Source organism: Aythya marila (genome assembly GCF_965140915.1).
Source record: "Aythya marila genome assembly, chromosome: 6".
In the NCBI taxonomy this organism is placed as follows: Eukaryota; Metazoa; Chordata; class Aves; order Anseriformes; family Anatidae; genus Aythya; species Aythya marila.
In genome coordinates, this window is record NC_139047.1 from 21916481 (window position 1) to 21944478 (window position 27998).

General features: G+C 35.7%; 1 protein-coding gene across 1 annotated transcript; it reads left to right on the plus strand.

Moving 5' to 3' along the window:
* The first annotated feature begins 16 nt into the window (after nucleotides 1-16).
* On the plus strand, nucleotides 17-27992 carry IFIH1 (interferon induced with helicase C domain 1). Its single transcript, XM_082762844.1, has 16 exons — nucleotides 17-739; nucleotides 2637-2793; nucleotides 4476-4652; nucleotides 8559-8639; nucleotides 12019-12239; nucleotides 13216-13426; nucleotides 15929-16146; nucleotides 17765-17881; nucleotides 18398-18521; nucleotides 18621-18845; nucleotides 20491-20747; nucleotides 22232-22381; nucleotides 23299-23460; nucleotides 23948-24138; nucleotides 25657-25750; nucleotides 25849-27992. Exons 1-16 carry the CDS (start codon nucleotides 296-298, stop codon nucleotides 26029-26031), a joined length of 3012 nt encoding a protein of 1003 aa, XP_082618970.1. The 5' UTR covers nucleotides 17-295; the 3' UTR covers nucleotides 26032-27992.
* The last annotated feature ends 6 nt before the right edge of the window (nucleotides 27993-27998 follow it).

Consider the following 27998-nt stretch of genomic DNA (forward strand, 5'->3'; position numbering starts at 1 on the left):
GCAGCAGCACTAGAAACCCCCGTCTGGAAAGCGAAATCTCGGCCTTTAAACCCACGGTGCCCGTTCAAAGTTTCCTTCCAAACATTTGGGAGCGACACTTACCCGTGCCCGTCCCTCCAGGGGCTGGGCAGCCGCACTCGGCAGCCGCCCGCAAACGAAACCGAAAGGGCTCGAAAGGAGCCGGCTTACGGGGCGGCGACCTGCGGGCGGGCTGCCGGCGGACCCCGGCTGCGGCGCTCCCCGGCCACCCCTGCAGTATCCCCCCGACCCCGTCCTGGGCACCGCCAGCGCGACCATGTCGACGGAGTGCCGAGACGAGTGCTTCCTCTACATGATCTCCTGCTTCAGGCCGCGGCTGAAGCAATACATCCGGGTGCTGCCGGTGCTGGACTGGCTGCCCTCGCTGAGCCTGGAGGAGAAGGAGAAGGTGCGGGTGGTGGCGGAGCAGAGGGGCGATGTGGAGGGGGCCGAGGAGCTGCTGCGCGCCGTGGAGCGCGGCCCCCGCGACCAAGGTTGGTTTCCTGAGTTCGTGCAGGCGCTGGAGAACAGCGGCTGCAACCTGGCTGCCAGCTACGTGAACCCCAGCCAGCTGCCCTCGCCCACCGAGGAGGCTGACCACGACCTCTGTGTGCAGTTGGTGCAGCTGCTCCACGCCACCCTAGTGGATAAGATGCGGGCCAGGCAGGTGGCCGAGATGTGCCTGCAGATGAACATTTTCCAGGAGGAGGACCTGGAACGGGTAAGTGGCCCATTCTGTCAGGCTGGGCACCAGGCAGTCCCACAGATGCTGGCCACCCCCAGGAGCTGTGGGGCACCACAGCAAGAAGTGGCCTCATGTAAGTGTAAAAAGCTAAAGGGTGGTGCTCCAGGTAAGCTGCTGAACACTTAAGAGGTTGGCTAGCAGATGGGATGCCAGCTAACAACCAGGGGCAGACAGTAAATACCTTGAGCAGAGAGTTAGAATAGACCAGTATGTAAGTGGAAGGAGTCTGGCCAACTTTACTATGACTTATCATTTTGACAGACACCTGGCTCAGGAGATAATTAAGTGTCTTTTGGCCTATGAACCATACCAGAAAGTTGTGCCAGCCTATAAAGTCCTAGGGAACATTTGAAGTAAAACAAGACCTTCCTTCGCCTTTATTTTTTGCCTTAGGTTCACTAAGAAATATCACACCCAGCAGCAGACTATGAAGCTGAGCAGAAATACCAATTTGACAAGAAAGAGCAAGTGAAGGGTAATGGCTTTGACAAAAACATTTGCCAGTGTTTACTCCACTGGGCCAAGAATGGCTTGCCTGGACTAGTGTGAAACTTACTTGAAACCAAAAAAGTAAAAAAGTTGATATCCTGAAACAGTACTAGAAGAAGAAATATATAGAGAGAGAGAGACAGAGAGAGATAAATTTGGCGTAGAAATAAGACAAAAGCTCACAAACTAACAGTAGAATTATGTCATACTTGCACTCTGAACTTTGCATCAACTGTTTAGGTGCTTCAATGCTCATGTCAGTTAAATGAGAGTCATGTAAGTCACCAATTCATCTGATTGGTGACTGTCGGGAAGCAGCAAGGGCTAGCTGCACCCCAAGAGCTGGGGAGCCAAGCATGGTAATGCAGCAGGTGGAGACAGGAATCTTTTAGGAAACTATTGGCTCCATTCCTTAATGGGTGCACATGTTCCCTGGTCATCTTTATGCTGCTTGTATTTCAGCTTAAGTTGTTACTCTTCAGACCCTTGCCAGTTTCAATTCTGATAGGGCCTAGGCTTTCTTAATGAATGACATCCCAGGGTAGTCCTGCTATATTCCACCTTTGTTTAACTCATCTCTCTTCCCACTGCCCACACACCTTCTTTTTGTATTCAGCCTCAGTGAGGGGGTTTTCACCCTGTTTGGCAAAACTTGAGCCAGCTGCTATGCTTACCCATTTTCTTGCATATCAGTATGGATGATTCTTAAGCCTTGAGGAAATTGCCCTTGAAGACTGAACACCTGTCTCAAGCAGCAGTACTTTTGAAACAGTGCTTTTCTTTGTTGTGAACACCTGCCCACTTCTGCTCATGACATCCTTGGAACACTTTTCTATAGCTTCTTTGAGGGCAGTAGTCACTTTCAACAGGGTATTGTATCTTGTATTATTGTATTGTGCTTGTATCATATCTTTAAGTGAGAATTGGGAAGTTGAAGCCAGTGTTTAAGAAGGGAAATGTTCAATTCTAAGTATGAGGTCATGCTATAGATGAAGTGTGAGCTCTGATATGCTGTAGGGCATTATTTCTCCTTAAGCAACGAGAAGCAATTGGTTTAGTTCCTAAACCAATGTGAACACCCATTAATGTTCCTTAAAAAAGATTATTATAATGGTTGTTATTATAACCATTTCCAGTACCACCAGTCTCTCCAATTAAATCTCAGATCTCTTGTTTTATGTATACTACCAGAAACTATATGATGTTGGACAAAAATGCAGTAAAACTCTGCTGGTGAGTAAAATTATTGTCAGGCCCACCATATATGTTTGTTCCTATGTTTTAGTGATGACAGGGAAATACTTTTGTAGTTATACTATTCTTGCTAACTTCCCTAAACTGTTTCAAAATTCTGTCTCAAAGTGTTTTATTTTATTTTTACCAGATCAGTGCTGTTACTGAAACTCGTGGGAACAGAGATGGTGCAAGAGAGCTATTGAGTAGAATAGTGCAGAAAAAGGATTGGTTCTCTCCTTTCTTGGTTGCTCTGCGTAAAACACAACATGAAGACCTTGCAGATGATTTAAGCGGAAATACAGGAGGTAATCATCTTATTACACCATAATAATGTGTGTTGTTTTTTTTTAACATCTCTTTTTGAGCTTTTACTTTGGAAACAATGCAGGGTTCCAGCCATATTGATTTCACTATAGACAAATAGTGAAAAGACAAATGTTTTCAGTTGTCTGAGGATTTCAGAATGAAGTTATTTAACAGCTAACCTGATAGATTCTTAAACACTAGAAATCCTTATTAAGCAATATCAAACTTACAACAGTATGACCAAAATTGTAATTAAACTGAATACTTACCTTTTGTAACCCATTGGTTTTCAATATGATATTTGGATAATCATTCATAATAAATAGAAGATTACTTTGAACAAATAAAACAAGCCTTTTCTGGATTCTTCTTTCACCACAAAGATTAATGTTTCTTTTATAGCATGGTTTACAAATACATTTGGTATTTTAAAGTAGACTGGAGCATATCTCCTTGGGGATAACACATTGATAGGACTTAAGATATATTGCATAACATTTACTGGAAGTAGTAGAATAAACTAGTAAACATTATTTACAGAAATGAAAGTAAGAGGTTGAGGTTTTTGGTTACCACTTTCTATTCCTGTACAGTGATTATGATATTGTAAAATTATCACCCTCCATGCTAAAATATGGAAAAAAGGAGACCCCAACCCCCAGTTTTATATTGCAGTCAGCATAGGTTTTATAAGATATTTGAGAATTAATTTTTTAAGTGAGTCAGATGGTGGGAATAGATCAACCAGTACTGTGGTCCTAAGTTTCATTTTCTGTTACACATTTGTCAGGCTTAAATTCTTGTCTTCATTACTTTGCTATCAGGTAAAAAAATAATAAATGCATAGTACATGCACTAATTACTAAAAGGAGGGCTACAAGATGGTGAAGGGTCTAAAGGGCAAGACATATGAGGAGCAGCTGAGGTCCCTTGGTTTGTTCAGCCCAGAGAAGAGGAGGCTGAGGGGAGGCCTCATGGCAGCCTGCAGCTCCCTCACGAGGGGAGCAGGAGCAGAGGGGCAGGCGCTGAGCTCTGCTTTCTGGGGACAGTGACAGGGCCTGAGGGAATGATACGGAGCTGGGACAGGGGAGGGTGAGGCTGGATGTTAGGGAAAGGTTCTGCACCCAGAGGGTTGTTGGACACTGGGACAGGCTCCCTCGGTCACAGCACTGAGCCTGCCAGAGGTCAAGAAGCATTTGTACAAAGATCTCAGACACGTGGTCTGAGTTTTGGGTGGTCCTGTGTAGAGTTAAGAGGTGGACTCAATGATCCTTGTGAGTCCCTTCCAACTCAGGATATTCTGTGATTCTACGAAGTCAGAGAGAAATCATTTTTGTGTTTGGAATAAGACAAAGAAATGGAAGGCAGGAAGACGTTTGGGGAAAGTTCTCGCAGGTTTTCAGTTTTATGAGAAGGTTTTGAAGTCTTCTTTTAAGGTACATCTGTTAATGACCTTACAAAACTTACAGAATTCAGAAGAGATTTATGATCAATAACTTTTAAAATAAATATTTATGAAAGCATTAGAATTCAAAACTACCGTTTGTCAAGACCATATGTCATGCTGCTGTGCTGATGTGACAAGCATATTGAATACAGACTAATTCTTTGGTTTCTGTGCTACACAGTAAAAGAATATTTTTTTTTATAGTGCCATGTTATTTCTTCTGTTACTTTATAGGAAAAGATAATAAAGGAAACGGGGTGAAGAACAGTACAAACAAAGAAACAGAAGCTGCAAGCCAACCAGGACATTCTGGAGTGAAGGATTTGAAACAGCAAGAAAATCTGAATAGTGGTTCTGTCAGTGAAAATGGTGTATTGGAAACATCTGTTGAAAAGAATTCTGTAGTTTTGGGTACGTCCACTAATTGGTATTTTGTTCTGGTACCAGTTCAACTTTAGTAACTGGAAGTAACTAAGAGAATATTCTTAGTTTATTAGTTCCCATCTTGCTCAAATATTCGGGAACATATGCTACATTCAATGTGAAGGGAATTAATGGAAAAAGTAAATCTTGATTTCTTGGAAGCAGTAAATTCTATTTTGTCCTATCAGTTAACTGCAGTACCAACTTAGGGGACAGATCTTTAAATTTGCTTACTTCACTTCAAAGGAGTTGCTCTCAAAAAAGAATGTTGTCATATTTGAACTAATTAATCTGAAAGGTATGAAAAAGCTTCACCTAAAGTAACTACACCAAGCTAGTTCAGAAACCTATTTGCTAGCACAGTGCAGAACGGCTTAGAAGGACATTGCCAAGAAATTGTTGTGGCGTGTTCGTATGGATTCACTTTTTAAAATGTGCCTGTGGAGTTGATCATGAGCAATAGCAACTACCAGCAGCAATTCCCAGATATAGCCAGGAACTGATGATTCAAACATATGCTGTATGATTAAGGAACCATTTGTATCTGTTACAAGTTCAGATGCAGCTCAAACAATAGTTGCAATTGAGATGAATTGTGCCTGAAATTATTTTAGTGGGCTTACTCAGACAAAGGAGTAAGACAACTAAGGTTGCTCTTTTTTTCATCAAACATGAATATGTCAAGAAAAATTTGGCTCTGAAAACTGTGGCCGTTCAGTGTGTAACAGTAGTAGCTTATTTTTCATTTAGCGTGATCTTAACAGCATATTACAATGATTTATAGCAATTAGTGGATTATTGACTGCAGCAGAAATATAAGCTTGGTTTTCCTGCATTAGAACATAATTTTGCCTTATAAAACAGAGGTGCCAAATATTTATTGATGATTCAGAATGAATCCAACTAAGTTATCCTTACTCTTAGGGTTGTTTCAGGGCAAGTTAGGCTCTTAATTGTAGCCTTGCTCTGGATAGGTTTTCACTGCTGTTAGTGTGATCTTACCTGACTATTTTTAGACCAGACAGGTAAAAGTACAACTGGACCCCAGATTCTACTTCCGTGTAGGCTAGGAACCCACCTAATTTGCACTTTGATCTGTCAGTTTTGCAGTACACTCCCACCATTCCTCCATATATTGAGGACAAATTTCAAGGAGGAAGAATTGTTTTCAAATCACTTGATATTCCTGCATTTTGCATTGGATCTAAAGACTCCCCTGACCCTTTTATTGCAGTAGATAAGACATAGTGAGTCAGGGAGAAGGTAAGAGAGCCCATGGTGGTTTTACCTTGCTGGGTAGCTAAACTCTACCACAACCACTCTCTCACTCCTCCTCCTCAGATGAAGAGGAGGAGAAGAAAGTATGCTGGAAAGAAGCTCCATCACAGCCAGACCCAGTACAGAGCCATAGGGTCATAAAGGTAGAGTAGAAATACACAATTTAGTCTGAGAGAAAACTAGAAAGAAAACTGTCTGTACAAGAATACAGATAAGACGCTGCATACACAGAATACAACACTAAAGTTTGCAAGGTCAGAATTGGAGCACTTGAATTGAGGTTTCTCTTAATTGTATAGAAAGCACTTCAAATAAATAGCAGCTGTGTTTTTCAAGATCTGTTTAATAAAATGAAGTAGATTGGAATGAATAATTATATTGTAGGAAAAATACAGATAGAAAAAGAAGCCAATGTGTTTTGTTTCCATCCTTATCATCATGCTCAAAGCCATGATTTCAAGAGTGTTTTGCCCGCTGTTGGTTCCAGTTCACAATGAAAGTTCCATGAAAATCTGACTAACTGGTGGTTACTATGAGGTGATAACTGATGGTGATACTATAAGGTGATGACTGATTTTTTAAGTGGAAGTTTCAGTAATGTCTTACAAAGTGTGCCCCTTAATGCTTCAGAGTGGAAAAAACAACCATTAATTTGAAAGTAGGACAGTTTTGACCAGTTTCCAGTCACATGACAGGAAAGAAAGACTTTATAAACACAAAAAAATGAATATTTCTATGTTCTTCATTGCATTCCATTGTCTTTATACTTATTTGTTAGTGCAAAGTGACATAAAGTGACAGTGACAGCTGTTAGAATATCAGCCCTTTTATCTTCATTGTTCTGGAAATGATTAATTTTTTTTTCTTTTAAAATAATTCAAGAAGATTAATACAATCAAAACAGGAGAATATTATGCTATTCAACTTTAATTTGGAAGACGAGTATTCTACATTTCATTTTACCACTAATGTTTTCTGTTGTAATGCATTCTGCAGATTGTAACTTGGATAACTGAGTATAAAATACTTTGTTAATACATATTCTTTGTTACATATACATCTTCTAGTAGGTCATTTTTGAAGGAAGACCATAATTCCATCTTTTCTTTCCTAATTTCATGGATTACTAGAAAGTGAGCAATAGCAGTGTCACTTTCAGAAATTGAATTCCTACTAAAGCTACTTAATATTTTGTCAGAAATCTTTGAATATGGTTTATAACTGGTGATGTTTTCTTCTATTTTCAGGGCAATACTGTCTTTTGTGTGATAATAAATACATGCTATTATATAATAATAGTAGGGAGTATTTATTTAAATCAGGGTCCTGCTGTGAATATGCATTTTTTTAAGTGCCTTTATTTTGATTACATTGATTTCTGGGAAACTAGCCTTTTAATTTATGTGCTTAAAGTGTGGTGGAGATTCATAGTTGAATTAGATTTTGAGGTTTGTAAGCAATAAAAGAAGAAAACTGAGGACAGCAAGACAGATATTTGCCTTTTCTTTAATGGTTATGTCAGGTAAACTGGAAAATAAGACTTAACCAAATACTGGACTACTAAGTTGGCTAAGGTAGCTTCATTTCAGTTGTCTATATTATGCTTTTTTTCATGAAATAGCTGTTTAGTTTCACTTAGTCATTCACCTTTCAAGGAGACCAAAGCTTGCATAAAAGGGAAGTCAAAACTTTGCATTTTTACTGAAGGCAGACTAGGTGAAACTTCTACCTCACTTACAAGATTACAAGATTTTGTAATGTATTTTAGGAGTAATGATCTAAGACTTCCCTTTTAGTTCTAATCTCTCACAGCATCTGTTTTGTTGTACCAATTATTTGTTGGGGACAATAAGTAAAATAGATAAGGAAAAACTGAAAAAATCTTGATAGAACACAAGTTCTATGAGATAATTACATGTAGGTCACTGTAATTATTCTGACTGTTTCTTATGGACACTATGAGCTCAGTTACAGAGTGCTGCAGGCAAGCTGACAAACAGTGGAGGATGAGTCTGTTTGCAGAAGATTTCTCTAGAAGAACTCTGTGTATCTCTTCAGATGTTAGAATTACCGTGTTTTGGAAAATCTGTATAAATTACACTTGTGGCTTAAAAAAAAAAATAAAAATAAAAATCAGTGCAATATATTGATTGCCCAGCAGAGGGAGATCTTAACATTAGAATATCTGCAGGAAACTTGCCAGATTTCTGTACCAGCGTCCAAGTTTTGTATTGAGTGTAACAGAATTGTCGGTCTCTGCTTTTACTTGCAATCAGTTTGGAAGATTTATTGTGTGTCCAGTTGTCCAACATGTTTTTCTTACTTTTTTTCCCTTCTGAAAAGGAACATAGGACTAGAGGTGATCATGCATGTGGTCCTGTGTGGACCCTTACTTCTAAGCAAACAGAAAATAGATGCCTGACTACACTAAATTACGAACCCCGTCACCTTATCCATCTTTTCGTCCATAGGAAAGGAAATTATTTTTCAGCCATCCCTGACAGACATTTGTCTAGCCCATTTTGACAACTAAGGGAGAGAGTAAATGACACACTGGCTATGTATATTCGTATAGCAAATATACTATACTACATTTGTTTCTGTTTCTTCATTTAGAATCGGATGTCACTACAGAAGATAGAAGTGTCAGTAACATGAATGAAAACCTGGGACAGAGCAGTACAACCAGTAATTCAGGTACGTTTCCCTTCTCTTATTGAGTAACTGCAAAATAAACTCTGGAGGGTAGGCCCTCTATGACTATGCTAAACCAAAAATAACTGGAAAACGTTTACTGTGAACTCCAACAACAGTATTTATATACCAAACTTCCTCTTATTTTGTTGGTAAACAGATGCCATTTTTATGGGTCTGGACTTAACTTCAAGCCCCAAAGGAGCTGATTTACTGGGATCCTCTGAATAGGTCTCGAAACATTGCCATCATACAAATGGTCAGTGATGCAGAATACAATCACACAGACTGGAATGAACTTCTGGAAGTCATCCAGTGAAGTTATCTGTACAGATACTCATAATACTGCCACATGTATGTGCTTCTTTTGCTCTAATGAAGAAGCTAAATTGTGTCTGGATCCTGTACTGGGGAGATAAGAGGGATTGAATTGGAAAGGTTTTAGAGGCATCAGAAGTTGAGGAGCAACATTTCCTGCGTACTTGCAGAACCATAATGAGGATCTACTTTGGACCTAAATAATTTAATAGCACTGTTTGTAAAAGTAACCTAATCAATGGAGATTAATATCCAAAGACCTTTGCAAATCTCACATTTAAGAATACTTGCAAGTTCTAAATGAAATGTAGCATTAAACTAAATATTAGATTGTGTTTAGATAACACTTTTCAGACAGATGTGAACTTGCAATGAACTCTGAAACCAATTAAACACTGCTGTTGTAAAAGACACCCCACTTTTATTTATTTATTTTTTAACCTCAGGCAGAAAGAATTTGCAGCTGTCTTCCGTGGTGAGCAGTTATTGTTTGCCCTACACTGAATTCAAGAATCAGTTGACTTCTAGAAACCAGCCTGTATATAGTTTGTTCTGTGCCTATATCTTGTGCAAGGACTAAGAAAAATCTGGGTTACTTTACAAGCCAACTCTGCCTAAAGAGACTAGTATTAGATCAGTAAAGTCAAGTAAAGTTGTAATATGTCATAAGCCTACAAAGTGTTTACTGAAAATGCTTTAGAATAGTTTCAACCTTTTTAAAACTAAAAATCCTGTGTTTTACAAGTGCACAGAAGATTCAGGATATCTCAAATCTAAATTGCTACCCCTCAAATCTGTTGCTACCCTACATATAGGGTTTTATTCTATGTATTGTTAACTCTGAGGAATATACTTAGCACTTCTGTGCTGAGGTGACTCATCAGTCACACTAGACTTTTTTCTCACTGTGTCACATGAAATGTCAGGGCACAGAAACTTCTCCATTTTGTGAGCAGACACACTATATCCGTTGGGCAGGCTGATACAGGCTACTGGTGTGTGGTAGCACATACATAAATATATGGCCTGAACCTTTAATATTCCTGAAAAATCTCACATTTAGTTGAGCATTGGCTATGTCCAGTAGTCCAGCAGAAAAAAATAAATCACTACAGTTATGTGAAGAATGCAGAACAGATTTTTTTTACTTGTTATTTATTACATGTTCTGTTTACATTTGAGCTTTAAAAATAGTTGAAAAGTTTTTAAAAACATTCATGCTTAAACTCAGTGAGAGCAAATATGAGAAAAATAGTGGAGATACAGATGGAATTGGTGATATTTTTGGATTTTATAATTTGAATTTTTGCAGTATGGCTGTTGTATTTGATGTCTGGATAGATCTTAATGCACTAATAGGAGTTTGATTTTAAAGCAAAGAATCCTATGGATTTAGTTGCCCTTTTCAATGCAAGGATCATTTTACATTTAAGAAAAATGTTGGAATTAGGATAATAGAAGAATAATTATCATGTTTCTTTTAGCACAGAGCAGCAGTTTATGAGCCTTGTATGAAGGCAGACAACCTCCCTAAAGTTTTACTGTGCATGATGAAAATTCTTTAATGGAATCATATCCTGTGAAAAGATTCCTGTATTAGCCTTTATCTTACCAGGAGCCAAGGAAGCTAGGAGAGAGATAAGTTAAATATTTTTTAGGCATGGATAGTTAGTTGAGGATGTTAAGATACTGAAATTTAACTAAACAGATGGGTGATAAAGTGCTAGTTTCAATATGATTGAACTATTGTATTTAGTCAACCAGAAAGCAAACAGTGTTCTTCCTCAAAAGAGAGTAGTAGAAGTCAGATAAGTAACAGCAAGTACTCTCTGGTGTAAATTTCCCAGTGTTCCAGATAGTGCTGCACTCACACTAAAAGGCAAAACAAGCAAAAAACACTTAGGAATGGTATTCGGGTGTTTCCATCAGCAGTATTTTATCAAGCTTCATTACTTTTTGTTAGTTTAATTTTATTTAATGGAATAAGGTTTACTAGAAAAATACACTTATTTTTCATATGATGCATCAGTGATAATAAAAGCCCCATGATTCTTCATTTAATATCATCAGGAAATAAAACTAGAGGGTTTTTTTCCTCATTTTTAGTCTAGTAGGGTTTCTGCCTCTTATTCGCTGACAACAGTACAAGTTCAGGATAATTAATAGTTCAGGATAAACAAACATATCTGTAGAAGAAAAAAGGCGCAGAACCCCACTAATGTAAATACTTCTTACATTCATATAGATAATTTCTGACTTCCTAAATATGTATAAACTCAGAGAACTGACATGCTTTTCTCACTGCCTGAAATTGTGACATCCCTTTTAACTTTTGAATGTTGTTTGTTTTATCTGTGAGAAGTAAATATGAACTTTCTGCCATTGCATTTTACATGATAGATGGAAGGTTTTGGCCTTTAGGTGGCAAATGCACATGGCCTTTTAGTGAACAGCTCAGACTGCATTATGTATGAGTCAGTCTGGAGGCACCACAATTTGCATTGAATAGGTGGTAACATTCTGCAGCTAGCTCTGTCTTGTATGGGCGATTGAATTTTATCTATTTGATCTTTATACTTTATAACTCCCTTCATCTATTTTTAAGTAGTCCCTATCTCTTTTTCTTTTTCTATGGCTACATCTTTTTCTTTTTTTTTTTCTTCCTCTGGGAGGTATTTAAAAAGGTAGCTCACATGCAAGCAAATAAATTTCAGTACCGATGAAAGAGAGCATCACATAAGATTGTCTACATTATGCATACTACAGCTCTGAACACAACTTTTGTTGTTCTCAGTGCTACTGAATTGTATCATTTGAATTCATACATAATAATAATCATATTAACATAGATGAATGAAGACATATTGTGGCTTATTCCACCTACACTGTTAGGCAACTGGATATAAGCACAGGTCCACAGAACAGCATTTCCTATGCTAACACGCTATGTTTCTCTTTATTCAGAAGATGTATCTCATAATAAATTTATATTTTTCATTTGTCACTTGTTCAATATTCTGATAAATGCTTCCTGTTTGATATTTATATTTCTTTGCACCCTTAGATGAAGATGAAATGGAGAGCAGAGCTTCACCTGAACCAGATCTGATACTGAGAGACTACCAGATGGAAGTTGCAAAGCCAGCACTGAATGGGGAGAATATTATAATATGTCTCCCTACAGGCAGTGGTAAAACCAGAGTGGCTGTTTATATTACCAAAGATCATTTGGATAAGAAAAAAAGAGCATCAGAACCTGGAAAAGTTATAGTACTTGTTAATAAGGTATGTTGGTACGTTTAAAAAAAAAATAGTATTTTGCAAACCTCATGCACTGTTAGTAAAGAACTTGTAAAATGAATGTAAATACATTTTTCAGCTTCTCCAGATTTAGCTATGTTTAAAGGCACACAACTATAGACTGTCATCTCCATTATATTGCTGAAAACATGAGTGATTTTAATTTAATGCAGCACATATGAGTATTTGCATGTAGCCAATTAACTACATTATCGGAAAAAGTTTTATTTCTTGTTAGGATTAATAAAAATCAAATAACATTTAAAAAATATATTTTTCACATTCTATGTTTGGATCTGGTAATGAAGGCCACCTAATGAGTCTCAAACTAGTTAGGTAATATTCTGTCAGATTTTCTGATAAGAACTGCAATTTTTACAGTTAAATTCAGAGCATATAACCTAAACTAAAGTTTTTCTATGGTAATATTAAAGTGTGTAAATGCATTTAATAATTTTATTGAAAGATTAAAAGATATCCCTATTCTCCTATGATAATAAAATTGTTAGTATGTTATAAGCTTAGTCAAAGAGCCAGAGCATTCATTGCTTGTTCTTTCCAAGACACAGTTAAGCCAAAGTTCTTGGGGCAAAAAGTTTTTCTTAGGAACTTTTTTTTTTTTTTTTAATAAACGTTTTGGGAAAATGTTTTTATGAACATTTTGGGAAAAGACCTGTGGAATGAAAAGAAGTACAGACATAAATACTTCAATGGACAGAGAACAGTGTTGATGAGAAAGAGAGGGGATTGCTTTGTGGATTTTTAGTATTTGCTTTTCCTTTTTTTTTCAGGTCCTATTGTGTAGTGAATAAGGGTTTGTTTACTTTTTTTTAAAAAAAAAAGTATGTTTTGCACAGAGTGTATATTCACCTAACAACATCTCTGGCAAATAGGTATATATTTATAATCCTTATAATCCTATGTATGTTCTGGTATAAATTATTTGGAAACTTTTTTTCAGGTACCGTTAGTGGAACAGCATTTACGAAAAGAGTTTAATCCATTCCTGAAACGTTGGTATCAGGTTATTGGTTTAAGTGGTGATTCTCAGCTGAAAATCTCATTTCCTGAAGTTGTCAGAAGATATGATGTAATCATCAGTACAGCACAGATTCTTGAGAATTCACTGTTAAATGCAACTGAAGAAGATGAAGAAGGTGTCCACTTATCAGGCAAGATTTTCATTCTGAAATTTTTACAGAAGGTCAAAAGTTCTGGAAAACTGCAGATTAAAAATGTGCCAAACTCAGTAGTTAATGTCTTTTGACTGTTTTTATAAATGCAAGCTGTACTCTGAGAGTCAAAAACAGATCTTAATGTGCTTGCAATTTTTGAAGCCAAGTTAGACTTTTGCAGTTCACCTGTTGTGCATCCCATTTTATGTAGCTCAAGCACAACCTTGTGCAAATACAACTATACTGATTTCAGCTTACAGGCTTGGTAGAACATTGAATTATATCATGTAGAAGCCATGAATAGAAGTATAAAAAATATTAAAAACTCAAATGCAGTAAGTAGTTTGAGAAATACAATGAAGCATGGGATAGAAGCCAATCTGTTATAAAAGTTGTAATCTTTAAAATTTTGCCATTTTGCTAACATGTGGAGATAGGATTACTTCTAACTACATATAGATAGGCAGCTACAATGGTCTCCTACAACAGACAAAGGAAGTTGCAGAGCACAAAAAGTAGAAGATGAGATGAATTATATTGTTAGCCCAGAAGTCTAAAGTGGGAGATACTATTGGGAGATCAGAAAGGAAATTGTATTATCTGCCAGTGATGGAACAAAACATGACTTCAGCTCCAGGATTTGGGCTGCAGTGACCAATAGTCAACTCTATTCTAGATGGGATAGGAGATAGCTGATGGGAGAGCTACAATGTTCAAAATAAGGGAATTAAGGTAAAACAAGAATTTGTCTGAGTGTTACAGAGACAACAGGGAAGCATGGTGTCTGTCAGTGCCTAGTGCTGATTGGAGTACTTGCTTGATCCAAACCAAGTCCTAAAAAAGCCACTCGAGTATCCCAGAATTACCTCCCCTCCCGCAGAATACCTTTTCGTTATCTTAGGTAGAGTTCCAAAGATTTTGTTGTATTTATGTCATTTACACCTCCACTAAGTCAGTAAACCTTCCCAAATCTGAATTATTTGGGAATACCATATAGAGGTGCCTAAATGCTTCTACAGGAACTGCTGGCCTAATTGGGCCGAGTCCCAAGCTTGTGTCATGAGGTTTCACACCTTGCAAAGTTTCCTTCATAGAAAGTTATAATACATATGATCTATATATATAATGTAGAAATGTTAGAAATAAATAGAAAATTTGGTTTGAAACCACAAAACTCCAGTCCAAAATAGCTTCCTAGACCACTTGTGTGAAAACAGTCACGTTTCCCCAGTGATGTGGAGCAATATTTTGCTTTCTTAGTGGTACTCTTTGGCTTAATATCTAAATAAAATTTCCCCTGTTCACTTTCCACCTTTCTTCAGGTTCTTCAAAGATCTGAAAATATATTACATGATATTTTCCCCAGCAGAAGGGCCCATTCAGATTATTTTAATTCTCTGTTAGTTTCCAACTTTTGCTGCTGGTTGACACAAAAATCATTTGTAGTGATGCAGCAGTGTTAGCACACCAATGTGTAAACAAGGGCATGAAAATTGCCTGATTAAAAATTAAATTAAAAAATGAGTTTAACCCAAATCATTTCAGTCATCTGCTTTACAGACATTGCCACAGTTTTGTAGGGAATTCAACATAGAGAGTTACTAGCTAGTTAGAGGAAGGGTGGGAGCTCCATAAACCAGTTTTGCTGCTAGAGAAATAGTTTATGAGTCTTTGAAATAAGAACCTTAAAATATATTTCAGTATCTGCATATGTAAATATGTAGGTGAGATGTTCTTTGTGTTTGTGCAAGATTTAAAACAAAGAAAAAATACTTTATCATATTGTACTCTACCTGTTTCATGTAAATATGATCTAACTAAAAACCACAAAATCATAGTCTGAATCTTCATCAGTTTCCTCAACTACAAAAGCGAGATGATCAGTAGTGCCCTCTCCATCTGTTTGTTTTTTTCCAATGACACATCCACAGAGTAATGTAAGTCTTTTAATTGGGCAGAAACAGGGGGACAATCTCTGTGTTGTTATAAAATTGAAGCATATTTTGATCAGCACAGGACTTTCTAGAGTGTCTGAAAGACTTCTAATATGTTACGTATGTTCACATAGACAAATTATATGTATGTAGTTTGTCAATGCATTTACGGATATGCTTATAAAAGATAGCATAGATAGTGTAGAACTATAATATGTTCCTACTAGTGGTTACTATCTGCTATACTGGTTATTAAAAATACATGTCCAAAATTCTTTATACCATCAGATTGTTTTTGCAAGAATAGAAAAGCTTTCTACGTTATCTGAAAAGAAAAACTACTTTATATGTCAGGAGTGCAGCAAAAATTCCAAAGTTCATTAAATATATACAGCTCCTATCCACCCCTTCCTCCAGTTCTGTAAATTTTCTAATGCATTAGGACTCAAACAAACTAACTGGATCTTTTCAGCACCATGCTTACCTGTACAAAGATTTACTCACACAGTTCTACCTTTGAAAGAAAATTAATCATAATTATTCTTTCTTCTTTTTTTTTTTTAAGATTTTTCACTCATCATTATTGATGAGTGTCATCACACTCAAAAGGAAGGCGTCTACAACAATATAATGCGACGTTACATAAAAGAAAAGATGAAGAACAGAAAACTGGCGAAAGAAAACAAACCATTGATTCCACAGCCTCAGATTCTGGGACTTACAGCCTCACCTGGAGTAGGAGGTGCAAATTCCAACCCAAAAGCTGAAGAACATATTCTAAAAGTAAATAGCCCTTATATTTGCAAATCACTGAAGGAACAGTGTCTTGTTAAAGTAAATCTGTATAGTGTTAGGCTTCAATTATATCATCTGATTCTTTTCTTTTGTATATGGAAATTCAGCTCAGAGCCATTTAGCAAATTGTCCCACTACAAATTAATGGACATTGCTGTACAAATAAAGGTTGCTTACATAAATAGGGAAGTAAAAAGATTGCCTCACTTGAAAACAAAACAATCCAAGATCAAAGGCAAGAAATCCAGAAAATAGTGATGTTTTTAATTAATAAAAATCTTCTCTTTATGTTGCTGGATTAGAATTTACCATGTATTTTAAGTCCTAGTGAGATCACAGTATTTTATGTCTGTATTTCTAGAGCAACTAAGCTGGGCTTCCATGTGGATTCAGGAAAGTGAAAAATGTAGTTGAATATTTAAACAATGTACCTGTTAGATACAGGTAGCAAGCAAATGTGTTTACAGCAGTTAGTTACTGATTGAGAAGGGAGTAGTATGTGTGGTTGCATATATGCCTGACTGGAGATAATTGGTTAAATTCTGTATTTAAAACATCTGTGACTATAAAGAAACTATTTTACTTAAAATTCAATGGATATTATTACTGATACAAAAGGAGAATTTAACACAGGACTGCAGTGAAACCTCCTATTTAGTAAGATTTGCACAAGAATAGCGGACACATTGTGAGCAGGGAGGTTGGACTAGATGATATCCAGAGGTCCTGTCCAACATCAACCATTCTGTGATTTTGTGAGAAACGGAATGTGAAATGAGTATGTGAGGCGTACAAGAAGTTGTTAGGCTCTATTGAAGTAGTTATGGTTATGAGGTATTTTGGGACAAATCTTCCTAGCAGTGGAAAAAGCAGAGAATTCCTCTTCATTATCTGTGAAATCTTAATGATAAGATGGTGGTTCTATGTAAAGAAATGTAATCCAAATATACAACCTCAAATAGATAACTACTGCTGCAGACATCATAAAGGTTGCTTGCCAGACTTTTTTTTTTTCATCTGCTCATAATACATTTAAAGTTTCCCCTTATTACTTCATACTCACTGACAGAAATGTGCATATTATCTTCTCAGGAGAGATCAAAAGCAGAAAAGTCCATTTTAGTTGTGCAGTTAGTTTTGAAATTTTCTCCATCTATTCCTCTTCCAACAAAGATCATTTCAAATTATTTTCTTATTTTGTGACAAGCTTTTACTTTCAGAATTAGTCACTAACATATATTTTCTTTTATTTAGTTTCACCATTCTTTTTATTTATTTGTTTTGTGCTCCAAAATTTTCTCTTCCAAAGTATTGATGGTATATTTTCCTTTTCAATGTACCTATTTTTCACCCCAATCTGCAAGCTTCATTTCATGTGCAAGAATCACTTCTGGCCTAAAAAGTAACTTGCATAGCTTCTCTTAAACACTTTTCAAAGAAAAGTCCTTCATACTTTTACTGTCTGCATGCCATTTTTGTGGGAAGAAAATACACAAAATGATGTAAAAAAAAAAAATCTGAAGGAGAAAGTATGTTACATTAATTCAGTTTTCATGTCAAATAAGTTATTAAACATTAAAATAAATAATCCCTGATTTTCTTACAGATCTGTGCCAATCTTGATGCACGTAGAATCATGACTGTTGAAGAACATGCCTCCCAACTGAAAAATCAGGTGAAGGAGCCATTTAAGAAGACCGTGATTGCAGATGACAAAAGAAAGGTATGTTTTGTCAAACAAATTGGTATTAAAGTTTAATTTCCCTTTGAAAGAATGTTGTATGGTGTCAAGAACTTCTGACTAATGCTGTTTTGCTATAGACTTACTGTGATCCATAGTGCTAATTTGTGTTAGTTTTTTTATCTTCTGCCTTCCTCTGGATGGAAAAGTGTCAGTAAAGTTAAATGAAACTAAATTTTTACATATCTGCATTTACTGCATTTATATTTGTCAGATATCTGGTCAAAAGTCCTTCTGAGCCATGTTTCTGTTGGGGTGACATAATATATACTAAAAAATGTTATATTCGCAGTTTAATTTTTATAATGTTCTGAGCTATTGATTTCCATAACTGTTAATACTCTTAGCAACCTTACTCAGCTTTGAATTTCAAGTTCTAGGTTTTAAGAAGTTACTTAGTGTAGTTTAAGCCAGAAGAGTTGAGTTCGGTACTTTTTTTTTTTTTTTTTTTTTTTGCTTGAAGATGCTTGCTTACTTTAGTAATCCATTTCTTTCTAGGATCCATTCAGAGAAAGAATTATTGAGATCATGACAGATATTCAAAACTATTGCAAACTCTATCCAAAATCTGAGTTTGGATCTCAGCCGTATGAACAGTGGGTGATTAGAGAAGAGAAAAAAGGTAACTGTATAGGGAAAATATCTTGACTGAATTTGTCTGTTTCTTGTTTTGTTTTATTTTATACATAGACATGTTTTTGTTTTTTTTGTTGACTTTTAGCTGCAAAGGAAGAAAAACGCAAGGAACGTGTCTGTGCAGAACACTTGAAGAAATATAATGATGCTCTGCAAATTAATGACACTATCCGAATGGTCGATGCATACAATCACCTAAATAACTTTTATAAGGAGGAAAAAAGCAAGAAAACAATAGGGAGTGATGATGATGAACCAGCAGTATCAAAACAGGATGAAACAGATGAATTTCTAATAGATTTATTTCATGGTAAGCTTGAAATACATGGTGATTTTTAATATTTAAAATCCATAGAACCTAATGGTATAATTTGCATGGGCTCATTAATTATTACTTTGTAGAGATTGCTGTGTTGTTTATTATGCATTAAACAACGTCACAGTGTGATCATGTCCCAACATGTAGTAGATGCTCTTTGATTTTAGCCTAAGGACACTTCCTTTTTTCTGATACTAAGTAAAAATTGTTCTCTGCTGTTCTCCAATGAAGTGACCCTGAGGACATTCTGACAGGCAGACAGAATGTATATTCCATTAGATACTACTGAGGGACCAAAAGTTGAGCAAATGGAACACCAAAGTAACGTGCAATGCCCCTTTTTTAACAAGACCTCTCATACTAAGTATGCATACTTAGTATGCATTGACTGCATACTAAGAGATGGGAATAATGATCCTGAGTAAGTTCCAGGTAAAGAGCAGCTACTGAGAGAATTAAACAGCTGGTTAAATTGCAGAGACCAACAGTAGTTGCCTTTTTTTCTGATCATTCGCCTTGGAACTAGGATTAATGCAGTACTTTGCACAATAATATTTTCTGCCTCTTTTTTCCCCTTACTGCCTTCACAATGAGAAAAAGGTAGACAAGTTGGCTCCTGGGTGGTGCAAAACAAAATGGGATTCATGCTGTAGTAAAATCTAACTTCATGAACTACAAATTTAGAATGCCACCATTAACAAATTTGGGAAATGTTAAAAAAAAAAAAAAAAAAAAAAACTTTTAGACAGATTAATGAGGTAATGTCATTGTGTTTTTTACTCACCATCCATACTTGTCTTTGTGCCCACTGCCTTAGAATTTCAGTATTGAATTGCTGCTGAGAACTAAAAAGTTAAACTAATTAAAAATTAAACATAGTTTTCTAGAGTGATTTCATTTCCATGTGTAAATGAAGTTCAGAGAAACTGATAGCAAAAAGGAAATTATACTCCAATCTGTTCCAGTTATATCACCGATTGTGCCAGGAGTAGTAGAAGGAAATCTAAGGAATTTGTTTCCAACTTTTAAGAATGGAGTTTATCTTTGGGAAGTAAAGTTACTGAAGCTCTTAGTGTAGATTTAAATACATGAGAAAACTATAGGTGTTTGTTACATATATCTACTTTGTAGATATGTATAGCTTTATGAGTATGTAGCTTTATGTGTGATTACATTCTAAAATATGAATGAGACTGTAGTCAGAAAGCTACTGCAAATGCAGAGTACCAGTTTTGGATAAACTGACTACCACTGCACTGGACAAGGTGGATTATTCACACGATAACCTGCACAGGAAATTTATATTAAAGTGGCTGTAATATCTTAACACACAAGCTTCCCCCATTCCTTTCTTAAACTATTAGTGTTGTCTTTTTGTAATCATATGTCCATGACATAAGTTTTTAAATATTAAAAATGTAAATTTAAAAAAAAAAAAAAATGTGTGAGGAATCCTCCCTGGTCAATGGTGCCTGTGTAAGAGAGTCATTCATTGAACCTTTCAACCTCTGTACAGAAAGTTGCTCTTTGTTTTGTTTGTTTTTCTCTTTTGTTGTTGTTGTTGTTGTTGTTGTTTTTCCTAGAGCTTTTATTTTACATAGTACTGTTTTTTAACTTACATTTGCTATTTTTAAAGCAAAAAAGAAACAGCTAAAAGAGTTGGCTAGAAAGCCAGAATATGAAAATGAGAAACTGATAAAGTTGCGAAACACTTTAATGGAGGAGTTCACAAAGACTAAAGAACCCAGAGGAATTATTTTCACAAAGACTCGGCAAAGTGCTTTTGCCTTATTCCAGTGGATTATGGATAACCCAAAATTTGAAGAAGTGGGGATTAAGGCTCATTATCTTATTGGTGCTGGACACAACAGTGAAACTAAACCCATGACTCAGGTACAGAACTATTCAATATGGTGTTAAAATCCTGTACTTATTTTGAGAAAACAGTTTGGTTTAGTACTAGAACAAAGGACTGAAGTTTGGAGCCCAGAGTTCTACTTTCAAATCTGCCAGCATCTTACAATCATAAAGTATAGCTTAGGTGAATAACAGTATTTTAATTTTATTTCCACGAGATGCAACTTTTATTGGTGCTTGTATTCTATGACAGCAAGAGTAACAGGGAAAAAGTTTCCTAGAGGAATATGTAGTCAAAAAGGGACACAAGTTGTAGTGAGATATAGGAAGAAAAAAAAGTGAACAAAATGGCAGTAGGAAAGTATGATAGTTAAATAAGGTCACACTTACTAAGACAACAGTGATTCAAATTATAGTTTACTGGACAAATTGAAAGATAAACTGAATTACAATGCTAAGGATGACTGTCTTTTCCTGATATCATCATTTAATCAATTTATTCCAGTTTATATGCATACTTCATACTGACACAGTCATTGAAAGAGAATTTGCCAAAACCATGAAAACTCCATGATTGATAACTCAACACTCCATCTCATATCAATGTGTTCACTTCATACACAACATCTCTCTGACAATTTATTTATACATTCAAATTTAATATTTTCAAAATAAAGTGCTTCAGTATACTAAATGCTCTGTTCTGCTTTTTACACCCTGTAAAATTGCCACTTCAGCATTTAAACAATAATGGTGTTACTTTTTGCTGGGCAGAGTCTATTTACTGCAGTTTCTTTCAGTTTCAAAAAAATGTATAGGAATTGTTCTGTACAAAGTAAGCTTGTTTTTTGAAAAAAAAAAAATGTTCTTTAATCACTGTACCATATTGCACAAACAAAGCAATAGCCTCTGTATTTTGAAACTGAATGTGGTATTTAGGAAGCTTCTGTCCCTCTGCTACTGCTAAAGCGTCTTTGAAATGTTCATCTAATTCAAAATTCCATGTTTTGGATGCTTTATTTTTTATGTACATCATCTCCGTGTTTTTTGGTGCTCTGCAGATAAAAAAAAAAAATACATTATTTTGAGGAAATTTAAGTACTTGGGAACTTGACTTGAAAGTACTGAAGGCTGTACTTAAAGATGATAATACTGAAGTAGTAGATATCTGTAATGTCTGGGTAAATACATAAATAACTTTATAGAGCAAAGAATTGTATTATCAAAACTCCTAGTGTCTATGAAATGGAATCATTAGGTAAAAAGGTCCAAGTTCAGTTACATTTAAAAGATAGGTGTCTGCCCCCAACTCCCTCACAAATGCTGAACGCATAGTGTGTTCAGAAGAAACTCCTTATTTGTGATCTTGAAAGGTGTTAAATACAGTGGTTGAAGTGACTGAAGTTTGGCACTCCTCTCTGGAATGATTGGGTTATGATTCCTTAATTCTCTTCATTACAAGAAACTTCTGTCAGAAACTAATACTGAAAGTTAATATACCAATGTTTTTTAATTTACAGAATGAGCAAAGGGAAGTCATTGATAAATTTCGAGGTGGAAGTGTAAATTTACTTATTGCTACTACTGTAGCTGAAGAAGGCCTGGACATCAAAGAGTGTAACATTGTTATTCGCTATGGCCTTGTCACTAATGAAATTGCTATGTTGCAGGTAAGAGTTTACTGCATACCTAACTTATTTTTTAAAGTTCTTTTCTGTTTGGAATATGCAAATGGTGAATCATATTCCTGGGCTTTGGTAATACTTTTGGAATATTTGCAGTCTAAAAGAAAATGTTATTGCAACAAAGTTCATTTCCAGGTACCAGTCTCCTGCTATATGAAGTGCATGTTATATAAAATTTGCATCCATGTGGTGCAGTGTGAAATCCATTTAAAGTTCTACACAACCAGTAAGCTGTCTTATGCCTGGTATAGAAAAGGTATTCTCGTATGATCAGAGGCCTGGCTGAAATTGACTTTCTGTCCTTGTGTAATGGGTGGATGATGGACTTTTTGGACTTTTATCTTACTTCCAACCTCCCCACACATGTTTCCAGCCTATGATCAACCAGCAATATATTTATCACTTTACAAACACTAGACAATGCACACATTCCCTAAAGGAAAAAAGAAAAAAAAAAAAAAAGAGGATAGTTTCTATAGTTTCCAGTTTCTATAATAAAGGCAATATGTAAATTTAAAGACATTTGTACTCTTGAGAGCTAAAAAAAAATATAACTGCATATCTTAATACCAGTTTTGTTCATGTTCTCAGTTAATTTGTAAGCACATTTGAGATATTTAAATGCATGCTTATTTTTTGGTGACAAAGTTTCTGCTTCACAAAATGTTATGCTAATCACAAATCTCCTGAATACTATCTCACAGGTATCTTTAATGTTAATACAGAAAGAGAACGTTGTTAATACTAATTCTTTATCTGCCTAAGTGAAAAAAAAAATTGCTCCGTGGAGTCTCTCTGTAGTAAGACTTGTACATGTCTTCTGTTACAAAAATAGGAACAAGTGTTGCTTGGTGTTTTAGGGAACTTTACGCTGTTTATGTTATATTCTTTGCAAATCGTAGGCCCGTGGTCGAGCTCGAGCTGATGAGAGCACCTATGCACTTGTGGCTTCGAGTGGCTCAGGAGCTGTTGAACGTGAAGACGTAAATATTTACCGTGAGAAAATGATGTATAAGGCCATTCAGCGTGTCCAGAGGATGCCGCAGGAAGAATATTTAAATAAGGTATCTACTGCAGCTCTACACTTTCCATTTGAAGAAGTCTGATGCATACTGTAACGAATACTTTCTACCTGAAATCTACTTAAGGGTAGATATAAGGGTAGAAATACAAAATAGTATTAGCTAATATGGCCTTGAATCCTTCTGCCAATACTTGTTTTATAATCTATGTTTCTGGACCTTTGGAGAAGTCTGCTTTTTTGTAGGTAAGCAGAGAAACACACAAGTTGGGAAAATTGACTAAAAATTTGATTAGTGTACTTAGTAAAATAAAGAGAAAGGCAATTGCTTTTTCACAGTATCTTTTTTTTCTTTAGAAGTCACACCTTATTAGGCAGAAAGATATTTTTTATGAAAGTATAATTTTAAGTTTTCAGAATAAGTTTTATTTGTAAGGCTCTGGAATTTATGGAAATAAATGTTTAGATTTATTAGTCTGCTACAGTCATTACACTAGAATATTACAGTGCTCTAATTGTTATGTTTCTAGATTGAGAGCTTCCAGTTGCAGAGTATAATGGAAAAACAAATGAAGGCAAAAAGAGATCAGCGTAAAACATATAAGAAAAACCCTTCACTAATAACATTCCTATGCAAGAATTGCCACAAGCTGATATGTTCAGGAGAAGATATACAAGTTATTGAAAACATGCATCATGTCAGCGTGAAAAAAGATTTCCAGTAAGTGTTTATGAACTACTTTGTCTCCTTCAAGCAGAAACAGATTTTCTTTTCAGCAAGGCTTGTAACCCTATAGGCCCAGTAAGTAATAAATAAATAAATAAATAAATATTTTCCCAATATTTTCAAGTCATAAATTCTCTTGAGTTTACAGTTAATGAATTTGAAGGAAATGTTGGTTCTTCCCCTTATTTCAAGGTGAGCAGGGTGTGAAACTTCGGAAAAAGATAGTTCCTGTGGTAATATTAACTAGGTCACTTATATACTGTGGTGCGTATTCCACAGAGTAACAACAACTGAAGCTGAATACCAGTTACCCAGTGCAGAGTCTCACATTTACACTGTTACACCAGTAACAGACCCTGGATAAAAGTGTGAACCATGACCAGTGACTCATCAACAACTTATTAATCACCTGTGATTGACAGCTCTACATGCGGAGAATGTTCGTACTGGTCACACACTTCCTTTATTTCTCCCAGTGTTCTTGCTTTTTCGAATCTTCATTGCAAGAGATACCATGCCATCTAGTTTGTTAAACATTTACCTCCATTAAACTGTTTAACTTTTTAGTGCTGAAAGAGGTGACTTTCTTTTCCCAGTCATAATGGAAATTAAGAGGCCAAGAAAATGTTTTAATTCAACTTCAGTTTACTACAGTAACTTTGTAATTGGTATTGTACACTGCAAATCAGTCATGCTTTGTTATGCATGTACATGCAAATCAGTCTGCTCCAGTTATGTAGCAGACATCGTCCTACCAAGTTACAGCCCTCCAAAGTTCTCCTTTCATTGAGACACATCACTGGTATAATTTGTAATGTTAATGAAGAAGTTTTGAAGAGTTTAATGAGAAATTAGTACTCATATGCTGAAAAAATGAAAATTTAGCTGCAGACCTAAACATTAGACTGCTTCTACTGTGAAATTGTCTCATCAACATAATGCTATCAGTCAAAGTACAGTTATAATTGAAACTATAAGGTAATAATTATTATAACCTCTCAGCACAGGCTGATAGTAATGATAGTAACTCACGAAATCAAGAACTCCCTAAATTAAATAATATAAGAATGTGTATATATTCTGCATCTCTGGAGAGACAGAATGAAATGATGCTGTGAAGGGGTAAAGTTGGACTACAGGGAGTAAAATAAAACCTCTAACTTTCAGACGTCGTCTTTGACAGCTCAGTGGCACTTCAGAAAAACAAAAACAACAACAACAAAAAACTATCCCTTACTGTAACTCTGTAACTGAAAGCCTGCTGCTGCTAATGAAGGAGGATGCACCTCCAAAAATGTTACAAAAGAAAACATGAAGTATAGTTACATTTCAACGTTACTTAGGAGCATGAAATAGGACCTTGCATTGCCTCTGGCTCCTGAATGTGCACAACAGAGGTTACTGCCTTCTGGGTTTCATATCTGACTTCAGCAATGGTAGTCACTGTGCATTTAGGGCCATTTGTAGCCAATAACCAATGTATTCTGACTCACGCTGCTTTCTGTTTTTCAGACATCTTTACCATACAAGAGAAAATAAGACACTGCAAGATAAACATGCTGATAACCAGACAAATGTGGAAATTATATGTAAAGATTGTGGACAAGTGAGGAATGACTTCTTTTCATACTTCTATGTTGCTGGTGTCTGTCTTTATTTTTGTCTAATGACATGACTGTTTCTCTGATTTCCTTATACTTGCAGGCTTGGGGAAATATGATGGTTCACCGAGGTCTTGACCTGCCTTGTCTAAAGATTAGAAATTTTGTGGTTGTTTTTGAAGACAAGAAAGCAACAAAGGAAATTTTTAAGAAATGGGTAGAACTGCCCATCAGGTTCCCCAGTTTTGACTATGCAGCTCATTGTCCTTCAAGTGATGAAGACTGAGGACTCAAAATGAAAATAAATGTGTTTTTCATCTCTTCTCTGACTACTGATTATAAAGTGTTATAGAGAGTGCTGCATCCTAAACACTGTGAAAGCTCCTGAGCATGAAGACACTGCCTTGAAGAGGAGAAAAGACCCAAGGGAGAAGGACAAAGTCATGCAGCAGCTGTACGCACTCAGATTTGCAGTGGCACTCCAAGACAAATAAGACCAAATACATTGCAGTGATATGTATCCATGGAACAAATTCCCCTCTCAGTATATTTAAATGTGGGGTGGCAATGCTGTCAAAAGTGTGTTTGGTGACCTGTCTTTAAGCACAGAACATAAGACAGTCATCTTGACACTTGGTGTGGTGACTGTTTTCTGTTTTGCTTTCTGCTACAACCCTTATGAAGATAAAGTATCTTAAAAAAGAAACCATGTAAAGAGAACAGATTACATGAGTGTAATTTTTGAGTCACTGTAGCTTCTGTGTTTTCATGACAGAGTGCTTTCTCTCTTACCTTTAGCTGTAAGCTCAGACATTTTTACAGACTGTTTCCATTAAAAGAAATCTCAAAAAAATCAAGCCCTTAAGTTGACTTTAAATTGATTATCTTAATGTCCAAGAAGGACAATGACAATTGACCTTCTGTGTGTTAGCTTCACAGGATTGTTAAACTGGCTATAGCCATTGAGGTACGTTTTTTTTTTTCAATAAATAAGTGTAATAAATAACCTTTACTGACTTTGGTACTGTTTATTCTCTTTCACTGTAAGTATTGTGACAATGAGAATAGAGTTTCACTGTAGAAATTTAAAGGATAATGTTATTCTGACTGTAAAAAAATAGCATCACGTGTCTCCATAATTATCTAATTGACAGATTTTACATGTATTTTCTCCTATTTGCAAGTAAGATACTGAAGCATGGAAGGTCTGTTTGTTGTTACAAGAGTCAACTCTAAATTCAGGATAATGTGGTATGTTTATTTGAATAGACACATAAACACTTCGGTAGACCCAGGTAAAAGTTTCTAAGTACAACTTAGCTGAAAAATAGAACCCAGCAAAAAGTATTTTATTACACCTAGATCTGTAATTGATCTACATTCTTAATAGGAATAGAAATACTAGGTTAATTTTTTTCCAATCAGATTTTATTTTTTGGGGGGGTCTCATTTCTAACTGAGAAGAGTGACACATTTCAGATATGATCAAATTGATATTGGTCATTTTAGGAATAGCTACTTATAAACAGATCATAGTGTTATAAAATGAATATGCATCTGAGAGTTTTCACTGTAGAACTTTTGTTGATTACAATATGCTTAAGCTACAGAAATTGTAGCTAGTTTATAGGTTGAAATTATTCCACTACAGTGATTTATATTAATAAACTACTACCTTAGGACTGTTTAAAAAAATGGTGTCAGGTGTAGTAGGTGTATTGAGGGTTCAGAGATTATACATGCAAAGGTCTTTCAAGACACAGTGATTCCATGGGTATCTTTGAATGATATAACAAATGGGAAAGTCCAGTGGGAGGTAGGAAGTGTAAACAGTTCATAGTATATGTGTATTTTATTGTTTATATCTAAATAAAATGTTATTCCTACCTTTAAATATGGTGCAATGCAGAACAAATATGAAATCTCCAATTTCTTTGTTTAGTGTTAGATATTTTATTTTTTTTAATGAAACCATTTCTCTCATATATTGTTCTTAGAACCAAGTTATTCTCTTTCTTGTACTGTACTATTATGTTTAATACTGAAGCTTTTTGTGACTTCGGTCACAAAATTTAAATTTAATTGAGCACTAACTGCAGGCCACATTTTACATTTTTTACACATTGATCTGAGAATCTTACTGTTTAAAAATGTTGGAAATTACACACATTATGATTTAAGATGTATTTTGTTAATGTGGTCTGTATCCAACAAATAAGATGCTACAAAGTATACTAAGAATCAATTAATAAG